The sequence below is a fragment of the Poecilia formosa genome, unplaced genomic scaffold, assembly GCF_000485575.1.
Source record: "Poecilia formosa unplaced genomic scaffold, Poecilia_formosa-5.1.2 Scaffold79, whole genome shotgun sequence".
NCBI classification, from domain to species: Eukaryota; Metazoa; Chordata; class Actinopteri; order Cyprinodontiformes; family Poeciliidae; genus Poecilia; species Poecilia formosa.
This window is the reverse complement of record NW_006800018.1, coordinates 1,035,162-1,060,610: the sequence shown is the minus strand read 5'-3', so window position 1 is coordinate 1,060,610 and position 25,449 is coordinate 1,035,162. Positions and strand designations below refer to the sequence as shown.

The window sequence follows — 25,449 nt, the reverse complement described above, 5'->3', positions numbered from 1 at the left end:
CGTTATGGGGGAAAACTAATAGCTAATCCTTGATTATTTTTTTTTAAGCAGGAATATATACAGCAGAGTGTTAAGTAACTGATGGGCTATGATTTGGGGAATTTCAGGACTTGAGCCTTTTTTCATTCTAATACTAGATTCTAGGTCTGCAACTAATAATTATTTTAATATTCAATTAATCTACCAATTATTCAGTAGATCGGTGAGGTAAAAAATGGCACTTTCTGCAGTTTTCATTTAACCACTTAAGTTTATTTCATACAATATTAGTAATAAATTAAAATATACAAATAAATTAATAAACTCCTTTTCTAAAAAACAAACAAACAAAAAAACAAAAAACAAAGATTGCCTAAAATGCGACAACAGCATTTATTTAGTGAACATTTGTGGCAATAGATGCATCTGCAGCTAAAACAAAATACTTCTAACATCTATATGTGGAAAAACTCAGCCCTTCCTGCTGGACTCAATATCAATACAGTGTATTGATAATCTTATTAATATTTTTGGGTAAAGCTAAACTTTCGTTTAACTTTAACTGTCCTATCATTAGATCTAGAAATGGTCAAATCAACATGTGTTTTCACTGTGTTTATTGGCTGTTTATGACATAAATAAATATCATAAGACCTAATGAGGAAAATCTTTGTTTCCACAGGCGTGTGGGCCAACATCCAAATGTCTCAAACCAGCATGGAGGTGGTCCAAGGTAAACTGGTGCAGCTAATAGCCTCGTACGTTGGGAACCCAGACGCTGACCTGGCCACCAGCACCATCCTGTGGAACTTTGTGACGGACAGAACCCAGCAGGTGAGGAGGAAGTCTAATGTATCTCTGTTCCCGTGGCTCTAAACCTGGGAGAATCTGTCCTCCAAAAAGCTTCCAGTGTGTAAACCGCTTCATCCCGGTCCAGTTTAGAACAGCGTCTGGGTATTTTTGGTCTGCTGAGTGTGGATTAATGAGCTGTGCAGATGGAGGAGTGGGATCTGGGCAGATTTATTCAAAGTGAGTTTTCTGTGTTTCTGAACAGTCATCCAGTGTCCTGCTCTCCTCTGCTCTCATTTGGAGCCAAAAACACAGATGATACGAATGAAGTGTGACAGCTCTGAAGCTTCACCTGAGCTGAGACACTTTCAAGAAAGCTGTAGCGAAAAAAGCAGCCATAACTCAGCTGCACAACCAGGCATGTAGGACTTTTAGTACAGAAATATAACAGACACTTTCCCCCCAGTAAAGATGATGTAGACTATCATCATGCTGGCTAATTCTTGCTTTGTGGAAAGGCGCCGACATTTCATGTTGGGGAGAAAGTGGAGCAGCTGTTCCCCCAAAGTCGGGTATATCAAACTTGTTACAGCTTACAGATTTTTTTGTTGCAGAGCTGTGAATAACTTGGTAAATCTAAATACAGGGAACAACCAGAGGAACAGCTCTAGTTTGTTGAGCATACAACTAAGTGCCTCTGAGGAAGTGTGCGGCGTCTGATACTGAGAGCTTGGCATCAGTTTGTTGGGGTCCTGTGGGTTATTGAAGTCTGTTCAATGATTTGAGACTCTTCCTGGCAGGAAAGGTTGCAGTCAGGAAGTTTTGCTGACTGGTTTGTTTGATCTGCTCCAATGTTCTTGTGGATGGAAAAAGCCCAAGTTACACAGACATGAACATCAGGACTCCATCTTTGTTAGTGGAACATCGCAGTTCTGCTGCAGCGGTCTGTTGTCTTGAGGCTGTGACTGTTTGGGGCTTACACCCAACCCAGAAACCGCCTACAATCTGGTCTGCTGTCGTACGAGTAATCGCAGGCCTTTGATTGAAGTGGCAAGAAAAAGAGCAATGTTCTCTCTGACAGAACTTAACAATAAGCAAGTACCGGTACATATTTATCAGAAGTCCTCATACGGCCTTCCCACTGCTGCCTTCATCAGTGTGGCAGCAGTTTTCTTGAATTCAGAACCCATACAAGGAAAAGGTTCTGCTCAGACGATGATAAAGAACAATCTGCAAGAACTTTGAAACCATAAGAAGAACTTTTTTTTTGCAACCCTGATACAGAGAATGTCTATTTCTCTGTTCTTGCAGACAATGCATGTACAGACCTGAACTCATTAGATACTGATGTTCATAGGATACACTCACCATTAGAACTGAAATCTATGAACTGGTTTGAAAAAAGTTTTTTTTTTTTTTTGTATTTCTTTGTCTTTTTTGCGTGTGTAAAAATCCACCCTCACCCAAGAGACAAAAGCTTGTCATACTAGTGACATTAGAAATGACTCGGTGCATGATGATGATGATGATGATGATGATGAAGGGAGGCTTTCGAGTCCAAATTGAGTTTTTGGAACTGCAACATGATTTTGAAAAAATGACAAATATTTTCAATTTTCCGAGCCAGAGATGTCGGGATTATGAACATCCCTGAGACCTCTGACCCCAAATGAGTAGGCATGTTAGTCAAACTGCTCTCTCTGTCCTGGACAGATGTACTCAGGCCTGTTTTTAGCCGTATGTGCAGCTGTTGTGCTAACGAGAATAAGAAGTTGCTGTATCTGTCCTACGCAGGTCATCAGCTACACCAAAGGCACCATCAACGAGGGCAGCCTCCAGTTCAGGGGCCGCGTCGGGTTCCTGAAGAACATGCCTTCGAGTGACGTCTCTCTGTACATCAACAACACCAAGGAGTCCGACACCGGCCGTTATGTGTGTCAGGTCATCATTCCTTCTGTTACTTCTAATCCCGCTGAGGTCTCTCTTGTGGTGAACGGTGAGGAAAAACGGCTAAATGTCTGAATTTCGAGGTCTGAATGAAGATATGCTGCTGGAAATGGCAACACACCCAAAACCTCTGATGACTTCTGTGTTTCCCCTCAGTCCCTCCTGCTGTTCCCAAGTGCTCTGTGTCCGGGAAGCCGGTGCTGAAAGGGAACGTGACTCTGATGTGCACGTCCAGTGCCGGGAAGCCTGTCCCGCTGTACAAGTGGAGGAGAACCAGTCCTACCTCCGAGGTCTTTTTTGCACCGATGCTCAGTGAGTAAAACTGCAGTTTTGGTTTCGTCAAACTCTGTAGGCACGACGAGGTCAAAGTGAAAGCTTTTGTCATGTAAACTAATGAGAGAGAAATGCATTAATTACATTTTCTACACTTAAAATTTTTCAGTCTTTAGCATCTTATTTTAGCAGTTAGTCAGCATAGCCAGCAGTCTCCATGTGTAAAGTTGAGATATTGGAGATATTTCCCTCAACTCTGAGATATCCAAACTACTGTCAACTTTTCCAAATCCAGCAAATTTCATGACAGACAGAATTTGAAACTTTAAAGGATAACAGAGCAAAATATGAGAAGAGTAAATCGGCTGTAGCTATTCCATTCACCCTTCCTGTTATCCTTCCTGAAAGTCAAACATTATCTGTGTCTCCGTTGCTTTTTCATGCGCTTTTTGAAGGTTTGCATTACAACAAGTTGATGGAAATGGCAAAATTGCGACATTTAAAAAAATTGCTCAAAATCTGACAATTGGATGGAAACATAGTTGGGGATAGTTTCATTTATCAGCACAGACTGACATACTGCAAACAAGACATACAGGTTGATAAAATTAATAACGTATGACTGATGACTTGGTGGTTCGACAGTTTAGTCCGGTTCAGAAAACGTGTTAGTCTTGTTCCTTTGATTGTTTTTTTTTTTTTTTCTTTACTGAGTCAAATGTATAAAGTGGTTTGTTGGAATGTGTCTCCATGACAACCTGCCACATAAAGTTTGTGCAGAGTTCACACATCCTAAACGCACAGAAAGCTGTTTCTAATGGTTGGACGCGTGTCTGTGGTCACCCTGCTGCTTCAGATGAGAACACCGGGGATCTGAAGCTGAACAACCTGAGCAGCAACATGTCCGGGACGTACGTGTGCACAGCCAGCAACACGGCAGGAAGCGAGACCTGCTCCGTCACCCTGGACATCATCAACAGTACGTAACACCAGACATAATCGCAAGCTGTACTTAAACTTCTGAATCTATGAAGCAAACTCCGTTTTCGTTTTTTGTGTGTGTGTCATGATTTCAGCCAATAAGGTCGGAATGATTGTTGGCGCGACAGTCGGATCGGTCCTCGGTTTCATCTTCCTCCTCTGTGTCTGCGTCGGGTTTCTGTTTATTTTCAAGAGAAGAAGAGACAACGAGGACGACATGGCCAATGAAATCAAGTGAGTTCGTCTGGTAACATTTATACAAATCAAAACTGATGTCAGAAAAGCTCATTTTACCAATATTTCATTGTTGACGGGATAAAGCAATTGTATTACCTACATCATCTGTATAAGACACACTTTGCATAAGAATACAAGGAAAAAAAATCCTCATAGTCTGACAAATGGCGACAAACCTCAAGGAACTAGAAATGATTTGTAAAAGTCTCAGTTACGAGAGATAATTGATAAAACTTCTTCAAGTTATTACAGTACAAGCTACACAATCTACTTTGTTACTCAAGTCTTTTCCATAATGGCTTCAATTCTAATACAATGACAGGGTGAAATCAAAATTGTGTTCAATACTGCATGGAATCTAAATCATTTTGAATCTACCTTTGTTAGTTTTTGCTATACAAAGCAGTGAAACTGAAAGGAGATGTGCATTTTCTTTAACATATCTGTAAGTGAGTTGTGCGTTTAGCAGAATTAGGAGGTGAAACAGGAAACTTATAGTTTAATCAGCTCAGAGAATGTGTTTCAGTTCAACAGGTCTGCTCCTGCGCCTCAGCATACACCACTCTTCACCTTCACCAGGTGTCCATGCATCCTCCAAAAGCCTTAAAAAGCATTAAATGCGTGCATCTCAAATTAAGGCCTGAAAATGTGCTGAATTGATAGAACAAAATTAGCATTTTGTCATGACAGGACTTGTTATTCTACCATATTTGAATCGGTGTGAGGAGTGAAAAAAGTGGATCGTTCCTTTAACCCCTGATGTCTCCCCAACCTGCAGGGAAGACGCTCAGGCTCCGAAGCGCGTCTCCTGGGCGAAGAGCGGCATGGGCTCTGACGTCATCTCGAAGAACGGCACGCTGTCCTCCATCGCCTCCAGCCCGCGCCACAAAGACAACCACCACCACCACCTGCACCAGTATCCCCAGCACCCCGCCTCGGACACCGCCTCCATCATCACAGCCACGGGCAGCGCCACCGGCTACAGACCTCCCCGCCAGCAGGGGGCCTCCACTCCCACTCATTACAGCTACAACAATAGCAGCACGCTGCCCCACGGACAGCCCGCCTCCGCCCAGGCCGCCAACGGCAGCTCGCAGGCGGTCCAGGAGCGCTATGGCCACCTGCCCCAGGCCCAGCAGCTGCCCCAGACCTACGCCCAGCTGCAGGGGCAGTTCCAGCCCGCCCCGTCCCCGCCGCCGCTGCCCACCTCCGCCATCACAGCCTCCAACATCCATCGCATGGGAGGGGTGCCCATCATGGTGCCTGCGCAAAACCAAGCAGGCTCGCTGGTCTAACTAGAAGTGCCGTGCCACGCAGTTGGACTGACCGGAGGCTCAGCCGGGTCTCTGGAGGGAACGCTTTGCGTTTTTATTTTATTTTTTAGCAAACAGGACGAGAGGAAGACGTCACTTACTGTTACACGCTTTCAAGTCAGCAGGCTGCCATGACAACCATTCAAGACATGCTTTTTACTTGCTTTGTATTCACTCTTTATATTCTGTTCTCACAAATGACGTATAGATAAAATTCCCTTTTCTACTTTTTTATTGTCATGCCGTTCTCCAGCTGTTTACCCGGCAACTAGATTGTTTTTCTGTTTTGTTTTGTTTTTTTAAGGGTTTATTATCCCAATTTTCAGCAAAGATGTTACAGGAAATATAGGCGGGACGTAAATCTCTCAGCCACCCTTTCTTACAACAACTACCTGAAGGACAAGTCATTTTTTCTTAAGACCCCTTCACATTGCAGTGTTTAAAGAAAAGGCCAGAATATGTTTGATCTCTGCAGACGCTCTGCAGCACGTGGAACAATAAGGTGCGTTCACAATGCAGCCTGAAGTGACCCAATTCCGATTTTTTTTTTTTTTTTTTTTTTTTTGACGTAATGCGACCTGTATCCGATCTTTTCATGGCAGTGTGAACAGCACAGGTCGGATTCTTTTTTGAATGTGACCCTTATTCGATGTGTATCAAATGCGACCTAACATCCGGGTCGCATCCATCCGAACTGAACGTCACCGATTCTCAACAAATCTCACTGTTCTGCATCCTGATACGCGCAAGCGGGAAGAAAAACAACAACCATGACGGATTATATGAGGATTAAGTTGTTAATATGCTGCTGCGGTTGGACAACAACTTCAAATATGTAAGCTAAGCTCCACCGTTAGCTTCCATGTTTACATCCGCAAACACTGAGCACTTTTTTTTATGGCGGTTGGCAGAACACTGAGAACGCTGACGCTATTACGCCTTCTACTGCACATGCGGGACACTTTCAGGTCGTTTGCCTGTTTACACTGTAGAACGCATATAGGTCGCATTTACTGGCAGTGTGAACGGCCCGGCAAAACAATCGGAATTGGGTCACTTCAGGCTGCAGTGTGAACGCACCGTAAGGCTCCCAGCAAAATACTCAAACCTCAGTGAGTTCTTCGGTCGCAGATGTTTTAGTCATGATGTCCCAGAAGCGTCATCTTTGGTACAGACACGGGAGACGGATGAGGAGGAATAACCACAAGGTTTGAATCGCAGATTTTACATTTCCCCACAGCTCGACTCTTAAAAAGCGACTCCAAGGGTTGAAAGTCTCACTTTGATCAGATAAGCGACGAGAGGAAAAAGCACACATTCGGCATCTGGAGTGCATAATTCATTCGGTCTACTCAAACTGAGTTATGCCTGCCGAGCACAAAACGTCAGTCTTTGAGGTGGGGCGACGCATCCGCACAGAAACTTGCTAATAGCTGATGAAGATACCGTGTTGGTTTTCTCCTCCCGTATTTAGACGGAAACTCTACAGATTGTGAGGAAGCAGCCTGTGGTGTTGCGATGGAGACGGAGCTTTGCGTTTCTTTGGGTAGTTTAGATTTGCTGTGATCCGTTCAATGTTAGAAGGATCTTGGAGATCCTGGCTGAGATCCAGCTTGAAGGTTTGGGTGGATGGAGTTCAGTTTGAAACATCCTCTAGTCTCTAGTCTTGAAATCTGAGTATGAATCTGATTCATTACTGCTTTGTTGTAACTCTGCTTATTTTCACCCTTGCATTAAAATATGTTACGTTTCCAGTAAGACAAAAAATCTTTATAAATATGATATTTGTTAGTTTTTAAATGTGTTCCAGACATTTGATTTTTTTTTTTCAGGTCTAATCTGTATGGATGGTGATATTGAACATTGATGGCAAATTAATCTGAAACACTGGATACTGAACCAAAGACAAAATCGTCTTCGTTCCTGACATGTTACATCTTTTCATAGCAGCAGATTTACTTCATTTTACTTACGAACTTAAGAAGTTCTAATCTGAGTTGACGATTTCTGAAATTATAGAGGCAAGCACAAAGGCTAAATAAAAGAAAACTGTTGAGCGACGTAAGAATTTTATTAATTTAAAATTGCAACAGCTGCCGTATGGAAATTAGTAAGCCATATTGAACAAATCCTTACACGAGAGAGCGCATCAGCATTTTTACGTGTCTGCTTTGTTTCAGCTGTCAGTTTGGTAATGAACAGGAAAACTCAGCTGTGATATAACGCTGCAGTAAAACTCCTTAAACCTGTAAATGTGGAGATGCAGTGTCGGGGACAAAAGTAGTGACTTTAAAATTTTCTGAATAAATTACAGGGTAAATATTGTGTTGAACTGTGAAGCTCTGAATAAATGACCCCATGTTTAAAACAAACAGAAAACTTTAAGCTAAACTGTTGACAACGGTATCGAAAAACCCCAATCGGATAAAGTCCTGCTTTTACTTTGAATCATGTTTCTGCTGGAGGGATTAACTATGAAGGGCTGACTTTCCTTCTTTTGCATTTTTTAAATTATTATTATCATTATTAGTTTATAATCACCAAAAGTCATAACTCACTATTCCTGATCAATTTGCATGTTCTGAAATGTTTCATAGGAAGAGATACAAATTTAAAATTTGTGTCAGAAATGGCAGGAGCAATCCAGTGAAGAGTAAAAATGTATCAAATATTTGTTGGTTTACAGAGAGAACCTTCTCCACTTGCAAGAATTTAAACAGAGATCTCACGCTATGAACAAATAAATTCTCTTCTTTAGGAATGTATCCAGGTGGCCGCATATATACGTTTCCTTATTGAAGATGTTTTATTTTTTTACATAGATTTTGATTTTTTTGTCCGCTTTTAAAAACGTTTGTCATAGTTTCTCCTTTCTCCCGCTGTGCTTTTTTTTTTTTCTTTTTTTTTCACACAGAGACATTTATTAGCTGTCTGGCTTTCGACCACAAACGCAGAAAGTGAAAACATTCCAGAAACGAATGATTTGAAATGTTTCTTAGCTGCTGAGCATTTTTTGTTGAATGTCGACGACACTTAAGCAAACTGGAAAATGTTTCGTTTCTTACGGTTATCAGACTCCGTGTCTTAGAGTGCGACTGAGTCATTTAAACGTGTACGTTGATGATTATAATGTATTGTTAAAGTCAAGCCTTTATTTTTCTACAGCAAACATAAGAGCACGTGAACAGCGTTTCTCTTTACTATGTAACTTTATGAACTAAATAAGTGCTCTCCATCACAGCAGGGAGCATTCTAGAGGCTTCCTGTGGACAAACAGGCGGTGAAGCGTCTTATTTATACAGAAGGCCTAAAGTCCAGACATCAATGTGCTTTGTCCACTTGTGTACTCCATATTTATGTTCATGGAAAAAAAAAAAGCCTGTTATTTTCCAATAAAATATAAACAAACTCTTGCGTTTGTTTGTTTTTTTTTTTTCTTTAAAAATGGTTTATATATCATAATGCTCCACACTCAATGCTACAGCTGTTGCTGAAAAGCTGCAACATTTATTCATTCAGGATATCGATTCATGAAGCATCAGTGGGAAAATGTGAAAATCCAAGACCAATTTGCACAAACGGCAAACAGATACTACCTCAAACCTTTCTTTTTTTTTTTTAGGTTTTGTTGTCTCTAGTGGCCCTTATTTGAAAGTAGCTCGACAGGAAACAGGGTGATGAGAGAGGGGAAAGACATGGGCCAAATGTCACCAGGCCGGGAATCGAACCTGCGACAACCGCCACGAGGACTAAGGCCTCAATACGCTTTGCCCCCAATCACAAACACTTCTGAACAGACGACAAAATCATATTGGAAAAAAAATAAATAACACTTGACCCACTGCCTCGTAACGCTTTCTGTCTCTAAACTTTCATGTAAGTGTCGTCATTTCCGGTCTTAAACCACAAGGTGGCAGCAAAGCATCTCTGTTGCTGAGGTAAGTAAGAGAGTGTGGGAACGGCATCAGTTTCCATATAAAATCAGATTTTTAAAATGTTTTAATGTTTTTTGCTGCAGTAACACGGGGTATAAAGTTTGCTGTAAATCTGCAGCGGCCAGATGTCCAGCCTGCCTGCCTCAGACCGATCCACACAGACTCGGCTCTGCGACCGCAGCCAAAAATGCATCTACTAAATTCTGACTTGAGGGAGTTGAATATTTAATTTATGTGATCACTTATCCCATGTTAAATGCACGTATTTAATAGTCATTGCTTTGTTAGAAATCTTTTTTTTTTTTGTTATTAGGTTTTTTTTTTTTCCTTTTTTCGTCAGATTTTGTTGGTCATGATTGATTTGTAAATGTGATAAAATACTTTCAGACATGGTTAAGCATATTCTCTTACACAGTGTACTCATAGATACATATCTTAAGACGTGAGGTGGTGGATTTTTGAACACTGATGTAGTGAATACATAAAAGGAAGCAATAACATTGAGGGTAGAAGTTTATTTGAATTAGCAATTAAGCAATGTAACATTCATCTACATGGGGCAAAAGAAAAAAAATGCTAATATGCAAATACATACACAGTTATTAAAATTATTATTTTTTTCAGTCCCTGAACTTAAAAAAACATAAGTTTTACACGTGTAGGTGGCTGCGCAGAGTGCAATAACAGTTACAGTAAATAAACGTTAAAAAAAATAATGTACAACATAATATATATATTAATATTTCAAAATAAATAAATAAATAAAAAGTTTGAAGAGCACTGGATATTCATTGTGAAAGAAGCTTTGTAACGCACTGCACCCGTAATAGTAGTGTGTTTCTTCTCACTCTAAAGGAACTACAGTACTGAGTTGGCAGAAAAAGGTGCATGGCTTTTGTATTCTTATGAATCACGTTTCCCCATACAATCCACTTTACATGGATGACTGTATATATGTGTTGAAAAGAGCAATCGTTCCGTGATCAACGGCTTTGTAAATAAATAAATAAAAAACAACATGACAACGAAACGAGAGATGACAAGACAAGAGAGAAGTGATATCTGAAACTGGATCCCTGTACCGGAGTGATCTCTTGTGATCGTTAACCAGCTTATCATGCTCCATTAGTGAAGTCCTGTAAAAGTGGGACTGGACCGTCCCGGTCGCTTTTTCAGGCAGCGGCCATTTTGGTGTCTGGCCTGAGACGGGTGTGCAGGGAAGGACGAGGTGAGCTCAGCAGGAGGCAGTAGTCGTGGTTTAGACGGATGAGATAATGCGGACGGTGTCGATCCATGGTTGGTAATGGAAAACGAGGGGAGCTCATGCAGACTGGGCCAGAAGGTTAGGAAAGTCCTGGGGAGCGGGGCGGGCGGGGAGGTCGGTTTCTCTGTCACACTTCACTCCTGGTATGACGGTTCTTTAGGTGGGACAGAGGACTGGAAAGGGAAGACAAATCGAATTACGCCGCTGCATTCCCGTCAGATCAAGCAGCTCACTGACTTCTGGGAGAGTTTGGATGATGTTTACCTTTTAATATGTAGTCCGTCAGCAGCGTAGGCACCTTCTCACTGTCTTCCTTCATGGCATAGAGGACTGTTTGGAGAAAAGGATCACAGTCATTTCACGTGTCGCGCCTCGCGATCGAGTCTCACGTTTGGTCTCGTGCGGATGCTTACTCTTTGTGAGCATCTGCAGGTCGTCGACAGACGGAGGGGTGGTTTTCTTCTCGTATGGAATCACAGTGTTCAGATACTGAAACCAAGAAAAAGCTCAGAGTGTTTACCAAGAAAGAGAAGTGATGAAAGGAGCACGCTGTCACCGATGTGTACCGCTGAATGCCAACACAGAGGACAGGAACTTCTGACTTTTATTTTATATTGCGCGGCCATTCATACTTCATACGCTGCTGACAGGAAGGATCTCCAGAAGCAGTCAGTCTTGCAAAAAAACAAAAAAAACTCTAAAGAAGCCCCTGACTAAAGGTTGATGCTGCATAACATTCTCAGGTCTTACTACCAATGCTTTTAAGCCCCAGGCGGTTAACTTCTATTACATCTAACACCAATAAAATAAAATAAAATTTATCACCAGAAAACCAAACGAAGAATGTTGACATCTTACACGGCACCGGTTGTCTGTGTGCTAAACTTTCAGCTAAATTTTCTATTCAGCTAAACGGTACAGAAGATTCAATTATCATCAGTTGAGAGAGCTAACATGATGAGTCAGCACATTACCTGCTTCTCATTTCCTGTGCTTCCAAATGTCTGCCTGATGCCCGTCTGCAGGATGTTGGAGAGGCCCTCCATGCTGAAGCGCTATGGATCACACACACACACACACACACACACACACACACACACACACACACACACACACACACACACACACACATGCAAACACATAGAGTGAATGTCAAAAGTATGTTTTCTTTACAAAACTCTGCTGATATCTGTATATCATTACTCCCAGTTCTCTTTATTTCGTGTCACATTTACAGTATTAAGTAGCTCAAAGTAGAACTACGGACACAGTTTTCGTTTATTTGCTCGACATTGGCACAGATTCAGGTGTCTGCTCTCTCAGATAAAACCACCGTTTGTGCGTTGCATGTAGGGAAAACCCATTAGGCCCGTGTTATTGAGCGGGAGCAGAGTGAGCTGAACTGGGCTGGTCCTGGATGTAGATGTTCCTGTAAGATCATTTAGAGTGTAATGGATCTGACATCCATTAGTGGAAGAGCCAGAGAAGGAAGGAGGAAGAGCAACCAGGTTCTGGGATGTCACTTTTCTGCAATTCCCTTAAAGATATAACCTTTTGAAAATAACAATACTTTTAATAACTTTTATAATATATATATATTTAAACTGTTACTGTGGTGTGAAAGCATGTCTTAGTGCTGTCAATCACCCTCCATGTGGCGCAGCTCATCCCCCCCATCTATCTCCCATCCCTTTGTCATGAATGCTCAAGTTAATTAGCATAGCTACAGATGACTACGGATAAGCTGTAAGTTGTTTGTCCGCCATTAGCACATTTAGCAGCGAGTACATGAGATTGACTGACGGTGCCAAGACCCTCCTCCTGGCTCTGATTGGTTGATTTTGGTGGGGGCGGTGCATTTCCTCAGGCTACAATAGCAGCTCAGGAAGAATGTGGAGGAGGTGTCTCATATTATACTGTCACGACATGGTGACATATTTTCTTTCGTAAAAGTTACGTTCTGTACCTTTAAGACCACATCTCATTCGTTTTCATTCACAGTGATCTGAAAATCATCCTAATTACCAGAAACAAAAGCTTAAAAACATCAGGTTGTATGAAATCAATAATGAGTTTGAGTTACTGACATAAATGAACAAGTACAGACCCATTCGTTTTTTTGTTTTGTTTGTTTTCTTAATGGGTCTGGAACATATAGATCCTAACAGAGTAGTGGAAATAATCCCGTGTATTCACCTTGACCGGCATGGTGCCGGTCTTCTGGCCAGATGAGGCGGCGCTGCCCCCATTGGAGGGCGCCGTCCCGCCCCCCTGCAGGCTGAGCGCCTTGTCCCGCCGTTTGCGCTTGCTGCTGTCCCGCTGCTCCTTCTGCCTGTTCTGCACCTCCATCAGAGCTGTGATGAACGTGTTCTTCACCTCCTTCTCGAACTCCAGCTCGTCCCGCCGGGCCAGCTGGTTGACCAGCTCCTCTGAGTACTCCCGGATGGCGGCCTCCACCCTGTGCAGCAGCTCCATCAGCGCTGAGCTGGGCATGCAGCTGAGGCCTGCAGGACGGGAAAAGAGGAGACGGTGAGAGTCCGCCGGGAGAAAAGCAACAACACGACCACAACCAAACTCTACGGGCGACGCAGAAAATGCTGAAGACGTTAAAGAAAAACAGTCCCAAGTTTACCAAAAAAAATTTTTATCCAGTAAAAGATGAAATACAGGGCGAAAAGAGTAGCAATCAGATTTTATGGGAATTGGTAAAAAAAAACAAAAAAACATCTTAGTCTTCAAAATAAGTTACAAAAATCCTCATGTGATCCAAACTGAAGACAGACCAGCCTCTCCTGCTGCACAGCATCTGTACAACCTGGTTTTGCCGAATAAACGGAGTAAATGAACAGAACGTGTAACAGTGTCGATGTTTATTTGTTTATATTGTTTATTTCCTTACATTTAAGGCCAGGCGCATTCATGGCAGCCATATTGGGTTTTTGTAGTCTTCAATGAAAGAGCTACACTTTATTGAGTATTTTAAATATTTTCTGTCCGACTTGGATCTGAGAAATGTCCACTTTAGATGGAACAATGTATTACTGTATTATATGACTATAAACAGGGTTATGAGTCAAAACGATTCATTTTAAGGCCACAGATACTGCTATTGGAATATAAACAGTCCTAAAAAAAAAAGGCAACTTATTTTAATACAAAGATACATTTTCTTATTTGAGCAGCTATAACAATAACCTTGTTTATAATTATATGTAATCTATTAGTTAGGGATAGGGCTAAAGATGTGTTATGTATATTTTGTCCATATGTTGGGTTTTAGTTTTTTCACAGACTTTTCCGATTTGTTTTCATCTTTATTAAATAAATAAATATATATATAATGGGTGATTTTTTTTTAACACATGATTTTATATAACCTGATAAAGACCAGAATAGGGTCTAGAGACTAAAACCTTTCACCATGAGTGCAGCTCTTCACTGTGACGACATGAGGAAGCCCAAAAGGGTAAGAAAACCTAACAAATCTGAATCGACGTCGCCCAAATCTACGGTCAGGATTCTTTTCTCGTCTACCTTCGTAGGAGCAGTTGTTGTTGGAGGCCTGGGACAGCTGCCTGATCTCCTCCAGCAGGGACGGGTTGGTCCTGGAGGAGCACAGGCTGCTCTCCTCCTCGTCCTCCTCCTCGGTTTCGCCGGGATCTGGAGAGTTCTCCATCATCTCAACGATCTCCTCAATGACCTGAGACAGAGAGAGAGAGAGAGATCTGGTCCTGGTTAACTGCATACAGATGCTTCCCATTTATAAGTAGCCAGTGAGATGCCCAAAGCCTCCTCTATAGCGATGCATGTTATCAATTATTAACGCATACTGGCATACAGCAGCAGCGGTGCGTTGGACAGCTGTCTGAGCAGCTGGATCGCCGAAACACTCAACACTATTTTCATTGGAGATGATGAAGAGTTTGTCGCAGAGGAGCTTGTCGGCCGACTAATTTGCTGCAGTTGAAAACATCTGATAAATACACAGTACTTTTGCCGATTTGAACCCGGCGTCATTTCCGCACGCGCGTTCTGCCCGCATCAGTCGCGCAAACGACAAGCAAATTCAGGTAAAAGCTCAAATGAAACAAGTTCTCAGGAGGAACGGCTACGTCGCATTTGAAAGTGGCAGCCTGCTCGTTTTCTTCACGTCAAACCTGATCTGCTGTGATCAGAGGCTCTTCGTTCAGGCAGTTGGCGTTCTCGTTCTTCTCATTCATTTCCTCCTCCTCTTTTTCATGGATCTGAAAATCAGGAGAAAGAAAATGTTCAAAAATATTAAATGGCTTCATGAGCCTGTAATCAGCCAGGAAGACGCTCCGTCTTTAAGGCTTTTAAGGCCTGGCAGAATAGTGACGTGTCGTAGAATTAGTAGAAGGAATCTCTGAATTCATTTATTTATGCCTAGAGTTAAAATATGGATAAGGGTTGAGTCCAAAATGTTTCTTAACGTCTTCAAAACAGAATGAAACTATGAAAGATGTTAATACATAATATGGGCTCAACGGATTCTCACTGTTCTGCGACTGACCAGCAAAACTGAAAACGTGTTCAAAAGTAAAATTCAAGAGGAGGCTGGGATGCTGCATACTGACAGGACAAAACAGAACATACATTGAAAATATAAGAAAAATATATATTTAAAAAAAATGAAATAAATTTGTTTAATTTGGGCTTTGTATTGACTCTTTAGGATATTGATTAAAATGCTGGTGCCTTTTTTTTTTTTTTTTTTTTTTTTGCCCTAGAACTTTTGCAATATCTGACCAGATGTAGGCTGCAAGTGAAATCAACCTGAAGCCATGAAATGGAAAAACAGAAACACGAATAAATAGTCCAGTAAAAGCCAGAGGTTTTCAGAGGACGGCGTACCTCGTGGTCGGACAGGTTGCCGTTGAGTCCCTCAGAGTTGGGGCCGTCCCAGGTGGAGATGTAGTTGTCGGTCAGAGCGTCCCACACGCTGCAACGAGAAGCACACAAACACTCGGAAGAGGAAACACTGAACGAGCAAACATCAGGCAGAGTAACGGTCAGTGCAAAGAAACTCTGCAGAAAAAAAAAAGACTATTTGGTCTAGATGTGTCCTTAAGCTGAGATTAAAATAAAGTTCCTCACATCATTGTGCGGCACGGCGACTGAGAGAGGAGGCGAACAATAGCACTGAGAGAGTCTTGGAGTTTTTCTGTTTTTTTTTTGTTGTTGTTTTTTTTCCTGCTTTTCTTCCAGACGGCCCTGCTGCCCTGCTCCCACTGGCACACGGAGCACAGAGGAGTCCTTTCAGCTCGGCAGCTTACCTCACCGCTCACGCCCGCCTGCCGAGGCTGCAACTCAGACATTCAATGCACTTTAAAAAAGGCTAGCGAAGGATTTGTTTTTAATTTTCTTGTTTTTATTCGCCTATAAACTTGGAGAGGATTTGTTGGTTCGTATATTTTCACTCATCAATAAAACTGTTTTTGCGCTTCTAGAAGAAACAGCTGCGTTGCCAAAGCACTTCTTCCCTTAGCAGAAGAAAGGCAAGGAGGAAAATCAGTTATACGTCTGTTTTACAAAAGAGCCACATACAGCAAAGCTGGTCGAGACGTACCTCAAAAGTCTGGTCACGCTTTTCAGATTTTTTTATTATTATTATTATTATTATTATTATTGAAAATACAAACTGAAAACCAGTCACACTTTTCCTTCTCCACCCCCGTCGTTTTATAATGCGAAAAGATGAAAAGAAAAGGAAAAGGTAGTTTTATTTGCAGGGCAATCCAAAGTGCTTCACGTTATTAAAAAGAAAGTAAAGCAACAAATAAGGAAAACACTACATTGCCGTGGCTCCGGGTTGTATGAACTGAAGACAACTCTAAACAAATCAGATGTTGATTTAAAGAAACTCAATCTTTCAGCAAAGTATTGTTTTGCTTTATTATTATTATTATTATTATTATTATAAGTTTTTGGTATTTTCTGTCAATTTTATAATCGTTGTACTGTTTTGTTTTGACCTAACTGATTTTCTGGGGTTTTTATTATTATTATTATTTATGTACCTGTGATGCTGTGGTCGTTGTAAATATGCTGTACAATCAAACTTTGACTTGATTTCTGCGGTTTTCTGGAGGTTTGTTCCAGATTAGAGGAGCATAGCAGCTGAATGCTGCTTCTGCTTCTTGGGGAGGCAGTGAACCAGAAGGTGTGGAAGGTTAACACAACGATATATCTTGGTGCTAAGGCATTCAGTGATCTACAGACAGATCATGTTGGGACCTCAAACATCAGACAGGAAGCCTCCAGTTTGTCCTAAACGCTGCTGTGAGAGTTCGGATGACGGTCTGTCCTCCTGCCGTCTGTCCTGCAGGGCTCGGAGCTCCACGGTGCAAAGCTGTGCTGCTGCGTTTGTGGGCTGGTCGCCACGGATCAGCAGTCGTTCTGTTTAATACTCCGCTCTCCATCGGCTTGTTGGCCTGCTATAACTCGTACCAGGCAGCGACTGCGGGGAATTAAGTCGGAAAGCACCAGAACGGGTTCGGAGCCAAACTGCAGATGAACGTAAAGGATTTCTGCTGGTTTGTGTACCTGCCGGGTTCCTGTTGAATCAGACGAAGCGGAAATGTTTCTCCTGTGTCACACGATCCTGTCAGCGTTCGGAACATCAATACCGTCTCGCTTTCTATTAATAAATGCTTGTAGGTTGTGCATAAGTAACACTAACAAGTGATGGAGAACACTTGATGTCACGATTTACTGTAGACGTCGTGAAAAGCATAAAATCAGGACTCTGTTCATTTGTCTGGCCACCACATCGGACGCGGTATCTGCCAGGTTTTCACATGTACAGCTCTTTTATTTTATTTAGTTATTTTTTGTGCTTTCTTGAGCTGCTTTCACCCTGGCTGATCGTTGCTTGGAATCGTGCGTTTCTTTCTTCAAACCCTCCCTCCTCGCGTCAAAAATCGGGGCTATATTTAGAACGATCCGGCTCCGCGAAGAGCGGCGGCGTCTGCGTCCACGCCCCCGAGAGCGCTCACTCAGAGCGGGAGGGTCTGGCAGTCAGCTGGTGGGAGAGGAGAGGCCACGACTGAAGCCGAGCCAAAGTGAACCGAGGCGTAGGAAAATTCACACTGAATAATTCAGCAGAGCATCTCAACAAGGTGGCGGAGAGAATCGGGTTCTGACCGACGGAGTGTTTTGGCACATTGTGGCCTTCGCGAGGAATCCATTGATCCTTTTGTTCCGGTTTTGGCGCTAGAGACTCTATTTTGGTCTCAGAGCCACCGAGTGGTAACGAGATGAATGGGTTACAAAATGCTTGTGTTGCTAAGCAGTTAGCCTGAGAAGGAAATGAATGGACGTCCTCTGTGTGAACGCCGTCACCTCAGAGGAGTTTGTTTTTTGTTTTTTTTTTTTAGTAAATGAGTATATTTGGCTGTAGAACACATTCTGATACACTGCAAAAACAATAAGACACAACAAATGTGGGGAAAATGTCTTGTTATAAGTGAAGTAAAACCAAGATATAAATATCTTCATAAATATTAAGGAATTATTAATATACAAGTTCCTATATCTTGCTTAAATGTTACAAGTTCGCTTCGCCTTATTTGAAATGCACTAAGACATTGTTTACTAGAAAGTAGAACCAGAATACTTGGTAAGATTTTGTGTTTTTGCGGTGCACTTGTTGAACAGCTGGTTCTAATTTACAAATTTCACTGTAATGTGAGATTAGATGTGTTGCAATCTGTAAATATTAATTATAACACTGTTAATTGTTGTCGATTATTATAAAGAAGTAGCAAATATGTCTTCATTTAAAACCAATTACATTGGCAACAGCTATAAGAATGTGTAGATTGAAGCATTTCCTCTTCAATGATAAAGAAGAAAACTGATAAAAGTACATCTAATACGTGAAGTAAGTCTTGCTTTGACATGCTTTAGTATGTTCACAGTCAGTATATTTCAAGCGTTTTTCAAGATCACATATTAAAATGTATTACTTTGGAACAGCTGAGAACCAAATTGTATATTATTGTTGGTGTTTTACCCATATATTGTCAAAAATCTAAGCAATCAAATAGATTTATCCATCAACAGAGAACATTTCTACCTTTTATGTTCTTACAAAGCATAAACCAATGATATAGTTGATGTGAGCATATCAACTATATGACACATATTTGGATAGTTGCTTATTCTCAAATTTTAACTTCAACAGAGACACTGGTCATCTTTATGTGACTTTGAATCTCCATGGAAACATTTTGCCATATAGTGATTCAATGTTTCAATCAGTCATCTTCAGGTGATTGGTACATACATTCTGCCTGAGTTGACATTTATTCCTGCTTTACTCTGCCTCTACATCTTATAATCTGTTCCCAAATGAAACGTTTCCAAATGTACAAATGTACTGTTAATCTCCAGCTAAGCTGTTGCCTTCAGGAAGCTCGATCTGCTCGGTCTGCACTGCGGACTGTTTTCAAAAGTCAGATGGCTGTAGTGTTCAGACTCAAATTCGCCAAATGGATCCCAGTTACAAAATGTTTGCTAATTCGTCCCCTCGGATGTTTTATGCTTTTTACTGCTTTTACAAATTAGTTACTATCAATGAAATGTTGTTGATTTGGCCAAACAAAAGTGACAAAAAAGAAATAAATTTAATGCAAAAGGGAAAACTGAGTTCTACAAAAAATAATGACAATTAAACAAAACTATGAAACATAAAATAAGTGATTGTATGAATATTCAAACCCCTTTAAAGTGACTGACCTAATTCGACAGAGATCCAGCCAGTTGGTGCTCGCACAATGACGTAAATCACCTGAGTGCTGTGAGTGTGTCTCCAGTGATTGTAGTACAAAGACACCTGCATTTGCTAGGACCGTTCACTGGTTAATCAGGATTCCTGGCTCCTATAGCAACATGAAGACTCCAAGCGAATCCGAGAGAAGGTTAATGAAAAGTATAAGTCAGGGGATGGACACAAAAAGACTAAGGTACTGAACATCATCTGGAGTTCAGTTAAATCACCATCGAGAAGGAATGTGACTGCCCTCGCAACCTGAGAGGGCGAGAAGGAAGAAGACCGGAGTCGCCGTGACTACGCCGAAGGAAGCAACAACTGTTGCTCTTGTCAAAGCTTTCTGGGAGAATGGCCATGAGAGTCACTGTTGGAGAAAATTCAAATGAAGTCTCTACTAGAGTTTGTCAAAAGGCAAACACTGCAAATGTAGAAGGTAAAAATAAATGCAGCAAAAATATAGAGACATCCTGGAGGACCATTTGTTTCCATCTGCCAGAGAACCACAGCTTCAGAAAACAGTTATTTTCCATCAAGACAACGACGCCAAGCGTCCAGCTGAAGCTGCGCAGAGACGCTTTGAAGATGACAAGGTGGAGCCTGTGGAGTGCCCAGACTTCAGCCCCAAAGAGAGTTTGATTCTGGGCCGTTTACAGCTGATCCCCACCAAAACTGTAAAACCGCAGCGTCCAGATGTGCAGCTTGACCGGCACCGATCCACACCGACTCCGTACCGGGATTACAGCCAAAGGTGCATCGAAATACTGAGTTAATAGGGATATTTATGAAATCGCTTATTTTTTGTTTACATTTTTTCCTTTAATTTCCTGTATTTTGTAGAAGAGAGTTTTCTGTGTCTCTGGAAATACTATAAATCATTTGGTGCTTACAGGTTCTCAGATGATCTGAATCTGACAGGAGGTGAACGAAAACAAACCAGAGATTCAAAACTGTCCTTATTGATTGAAACCAAAATACAAAACCTGAACTCGGAAACACCGAGGACACGCTTCACCGCCGTGTTTGACGGCTTTACAGCAAGATATAAAATCTTGAATTAGGTCAGTAATTCTTGAATATTGATTAGAAAAAATATTAGTTCCACTGGCAGATTTTTTTTTCCACTTATAACAGTGCAAAATCTCTTGGAGGAACTATTAGTTTTTATCTATCTTCAAAAGACAAATAGTGACTTAAACATATATTTTGCTGAAAAGCTACTTGGAAGTTAGTTTTGTCTTATTTCATGTGTACTAAGTTGTTTGCACTGGAAACTGGACAAAAAAACACTTGGTAAGACTTTCTGTATTTGCTGTGTAATCCCTTATTACGCAATAACAGACTAAGACTAAAAGCCCTGGAGAAATGACAGGAAGTCTTCCATCGGCCAGAGGCTTCACGTCGGTGACTTACTCTTCATCCTGCAGCCGCTCCTCATCCTCCTGGCTGTGGGTCTGGTTCCGGATCGGCGCCAGGCCTTCGGTTTTGGTGTTGTAGTTGTGGAAGCAGACGTTGAGTTTCTCGTCAAACTCGTTGACCAGGTCCTCCATCGACTTGAAGCTCATCATCTCAGAGAAGTTCTCCAGCTCGGAGAAGTCCTCTCGGGTGATGGAGGCCAGCGGGATGGTGGTGGTTGTGGTGACGCTGGAGTAGGATGAGTGGTCCTGCTCGTCCATCCGGCAGGGCCGCAGGTCCTCAAACTCCTCGTCCAAGCACACAAGAGGGGCTTCCATGGTGTCCCCTGGCACGTTGGGCTCTTGTCCTGATAACAAACAGAAGTAAAATCTAATTTAATAGACTGAGTTTGTTGAACATTAAAAAAATAAAAATAAATACTTAATTTTGAGTTCCAATCATTAACCTCTTAAAGGGGCAATGTTTTGCCTGGGACGTAATGCCAATTTATAGCATAATCAACTAACTATATTCAGTTGTTATAAAAATAATGTATCCATCATATATGACTAAAGAGAAATTTAACATCCTAATTTAACAACTTGAAATTGGGACGCTGTCTCTTTAAAAGCTCCTCGTCTTTCTGAAACTCCGCCTTCAGGAAGTCATCATAACATGACTCCTTCATTAACCCTTTAATAATGTTTTTTTCTGTGTCGCACTGAGAAGCAGCTCGTATAAAGAGGAGCAGTTCCACCAGGTGTTTGCTAATTACTGCTAGCTAGTCTGAAGGAGCTGGGTGGGGGCGGGACGGCTGCACCCATCCCACTCAGAAGCTTGGAAAGTGCAGCGCCAAGGAGGAACTGTGTCCGAAGGCAGCGCTGGGTGCGACCAAGCAGTTTGACCGGCTGAATGGTTGCCATGGGAGATTGTTAGAGAAAAAGATTTTACAAACAAGCATGAACGAATCAAGGTATGCTTTTGAGAATAACATAATGATGTATAGCTCAAAAAGTCAACTTTGCATAGTACTGTCCCTTTAAGGAGCCTTTAGCACAAAGAGAAGATCAATCAGAGCTTAGCAGTCTCGGGGGACATTTGTTGGCCCTTTACTGTCTTCTAAATAAAGTCTGCTCCACCTCATCTGGACTGGCACCATGATGTCCGGACAAAGGATGGGTGGAGGTAGGTGTGCCAGAAGGGGACCAGGTCCCACTGGGAACCCAACCAGTTGGCTTTTACTGGTGAACAGCTAATTACGTACCCCTACTGGGACTGAACTGATGAGGTGTCAAAGATTCTGGGGCGTGAAATTAAATGGAGAAGTCCACCATAAATTACAGTCAGGCTCTCATTGTGCTGCCCTAATTGTTATCGGTAACACAGTGACTATATGGTAGTTTTAAAACAGGATTTAGATGGGGTTTTTTTTTCTATCGTCACTGGAAGAAAACATTATTTTTAAAAGTGAGCATCCAATCCTTCCAGCTTGGGTGTAAATGAAACGATTAGGGAGCGACAGCCGAGGCCCTCCGAAAACTAGAACATTTTAAACCTTTTCGGTCCATTTGAGCAGAACTTTGTGCCTTGGGTCCGGCTCTTTGACGCAGCATCATTACAGTGGACGGGCCTAAATTTCATCCTTTGCGCTCTGCTGGTCTAAGTGTGTGAACACAGGGCAGTCCATTATAAAACGAGCTTGTGCAAGCCTCTTCTTCCTCATCATCCTACTCAGCAAAGTGCCGCTTCGTCTGCAGCTGGAGATCGTCTTTCACCGCCTCCCTGTCTCTGTCTCCATGCTCTGGCTTGTTTGTGTTCGTTTTTTACATCTCTGGCTCAGGGTTTATGTTTATTTCAAAAGATTTTAAGCTCGGACAATTCAGCACAAATAAAATGTTGTTAATGGAGGAGGGTTAGGTTGACCTGAGACGTCTCTGTAGTTCTGCTGCTGTAGGCCTGCTGGAGGACAAACTGAACACTGCTGCTCACTTTCTTCTTCTACTACTCTCTGGTTTACATTATTTGTTGTTATTTCAACTGTTATGCTTTCTCGACACAGTCTGCTGGATTTCCTTTGATTTCCTTTGACAGAAAACTTTTTAAACCGATTTGAGTAACGAACTGAGCTTAAAACGCTATTCGACAACTAGGATCAGGTGAAATGTATCTATGGTTGGACTGAAATGACTTTTCTTTTTTTTTTGTAAAGTGTCTTAAGATGGTGTTTTATGAATTCGCACTATATAAGTAAACTGAATGGAACTGAATTAAATCAGGCCTGATTTGTTTACTGCCTGTCAGTAGAACCAATTAGGAAACTGTTTAGCTAAATAAGGACAAATTGGTAATTGGTTCTTTTTATGTCAGAGAAACCCATCATAGGAGACACTAATGCCTTTTCAAAAATGTCGTATGGATAAAATAAAAGCAAAATCACTTGTCAAAAGCCTTTTTCAGGCCTCGCTCGGTCGGGTAAGTAAACCAGACATTAACATTACATCACTACCGTTGTATTTTTTTTAAAGGGAGCATTTCTATGAGTTTTTGTCCCATCCCTTTTCTTGGAAGGAGCCTTTTGGAGTGTGTGAAGCTCTCAGGTGTGTCTCCCTGCAGGTACGGAGACCAGAACGTCTGGTTTCACTTCATAGTTTTATCTGGACGTGGGATTTCATCTAAAAGCTCTGATTTCAATGAGGAGCAGAGAGGATGACAAAACTGATCTTTAAAAAAGAAAAGAAAAACATGCTTCAATTTCACAGCATAAATATGAACATCCCGTTCATATTCAAAGCACCAGTCTACATACTGCCAGCGTGTTGTCTCTCTTATTGGTCTAAACGTTGTGATTTCAGTCGAGGTTAACATCCTCAGGACGGAGGCAGAAATTACAAAGAAGCATGGGTTTAGCTAAACGGAGGCAGGAGAAAATGAGGCAATGGGGGAGGGAAAGAGGAGCAGCGAGGAGAGGAGAGGAAGGGGAGATGGAGGAAACCATGGTTACAAGATAATGATGACGGCAGAAAGGATGCACACAGAGGTCAGGACTGGACGGACGGACAGCAGGGTGGACGGGACCTAATTGAGTGAAAACGCTGATTACCTGCAGTCAGATGAGCCGCTGATTCTTCTGGCTTTGTGTGTGTGCGAGATCCTCCGAGACCAGGAAGATCTGTTGTTCTGACAAAATAAAAACCCGATGATGATGATGATGATGATGAGAAGCAGCAGTTACATTCATTCCAGTGTAGGAAAAAAAAACAACAAAAACAACAAAAAAAATAAAACACCCCCAGAGATAAACGACAGCGGCGTGGAGAGGCTGGATCTGTGCTCCTTCCCTCACCCGTTAGCCCACAGCCGCCCTGATCCGTCCTCCCACAGCTCGTTGTTTTCCCAGTCAATAGGCAGCCAGCACCGCTCCAACAGAGCCTGCGCACTGCTGGGCCTCTGATGACATCAGCTACCACCCCCCCAACCCCAAACCCAACCCAACCATCCCTCCCTGCCTCCCTCCCTGCTTTCTCTCCTCTCCTCTTCTCTTTGTTCCTGCCTCCTCCCTGCTTCAGTCCATCCCTAATATTCATGAACGGAGAAAAGGGGGAGACAACGTTAGCAGCATGTTTTTTTTTTCCCCATCACCTAGCATTTAGAGAAACCGGCTCTTCCTTTGTTGTGTATTCTGAAAGGACACGATGAGACGACGAAGAAATGTCAAATTGAGACAGCTCCTACGCTCAAGATGATTTTAATACCTTTAATTTCCCAGGGTTATGAACACTTTTTTTTATTCTCTTATTAATAACTGAATACGACAGCTGGAGTCATTATTCGAATACAACACTGGAGAAAGATAAAAGGAATATTGAAAGGAGATTCTTTCTCCCATAAAACACTTTAAAGCTCCATCAGAGATCTGATTGGTCCATCCTGTGTGTTCCTAACAGAGGACTTCAGTTTAGTGCTGGTTCCTAGAGCTTCTGAAAACAGAATGGGAAGCAGATCCTTTAGTTTTCAGCTCCCAGTTTGAGTCCATGAGGCAGAGACCCTGTCTACTTTTAAGGCTTACCATTTTCAGTTTTGATGAAGCTCATAGTTAGTGACTCAGGTTATCCTGAGGCTTCTTGATAGTTTTGATGCTGGAGGACATAATGACCACTTTCCATCAGTTTGCTACATTCTCAATTGGAGAGTTAAGCTGTTAACGTCATCCTCGCTCTCTGTTGTTTTTTGTCTTCACAGAAGCTATATCTGCTCTGGTCTTTCCGTTTAACAGTAGCTGCGTTTCCATTCAGCATAAATTTGCACAAATTGGAATTACGAAATAAATCTGCTTAATGGAAACTCGACTATTTCGGGGTGAAAAAAAACGTACGTTTTTTTGCGCAAAAAAAATCTTTTATCAAAAAAGACTTAAGTTTTTTTGATAAAAGTTTTATTGCGCTTGGACGAGGTGATTTTTAAAGTCATATCAAAATTTGTTAACTTCGCAAATTATCAACAGAAACACTTTTTTAAAATCATCTCTCAGTCATGTGACCAACAACC

At 41.8% G+C, this 25,449-nt stretch overlaps 2 protein-coding genes across 2 annotated transcripts in view; one reads left to right on the top strand and one right to left on the bottom strand.

Moving 5' to 3' along the window:
• esama (endothelial cell adhesion molecule a) overlaps positions 1 to 5,767 on the top strand; it is a 59,067-nt gene extending 53,300 nt beyond the window's left edge. The window contains exons 2-7 of the mRNA XM_007556476.2: positions 662 to 813; positions 2,563 to 2,764; positions 2,872 to 3,027; positions 3,845 to 3,967; positions 4,065 to 4,203; positions 4,985 to 5,767. Coding sequence (XP_007556538.1) covers positions 662 to 813; positions 2,563 to 2,764; positions 2,872 to 3,027; positions 3,845 to 3,967; positions 4,065 to 4,203; positions 4,985 to 5,501 — 1,289 coding nt within the window. The 3' untranslated portion in view covers positions 5,502 to 5,767. The remainder of the gene's footprint in view (positions 1 to 661; positions 814 to 2,562; positions 2,765 to 2,871; positions 3,028 to 3,844; positions 3,968 to 4,064; positions 4,204 to 4,984) is intronic.
• Positions 5,768 to 9,949: 4,182 nt separating this feature from the next.
• Positions 9,950 to 24,350, bottom strand: fez1 (fasciculation and elongation protein zeta 1 (zygin I)). Its single transcript, XM_007556472.2, has 11 exons — positions 24,248 to 24,350; positions 24,005 to 24,081; positions 20,923 to 21,271; positions 15,591 to 15,678; positions 14,876 to 14,962; positions 14,253 to 14,418; positions 12,915 to 13,222; positions 11,693 to 11,773; positions 11,132 to 11,207; positions 10,983 to 11,048; positions 9,950 to 10,891 (listed from the first exon to the last, which is right to left on the bottom strand). The coding sequence occupies exons 3-11, from the start codon at positions 21,240 to 21,242 to the stop codon at positions 10,875 to 10,877; spliced, it is 1,209 nt and encodes a 402-aa protein (XP_007556534.1). The 5' UTR covers positions 21,243 to 21,271; positions 24,005 to 24,081; positions 24,248 to 24,350; the 3' UTR covers positions 9,950 to 10,874.
• Positions 24,351 to 25,449: the final 1,099 nt, after the last annotated feature.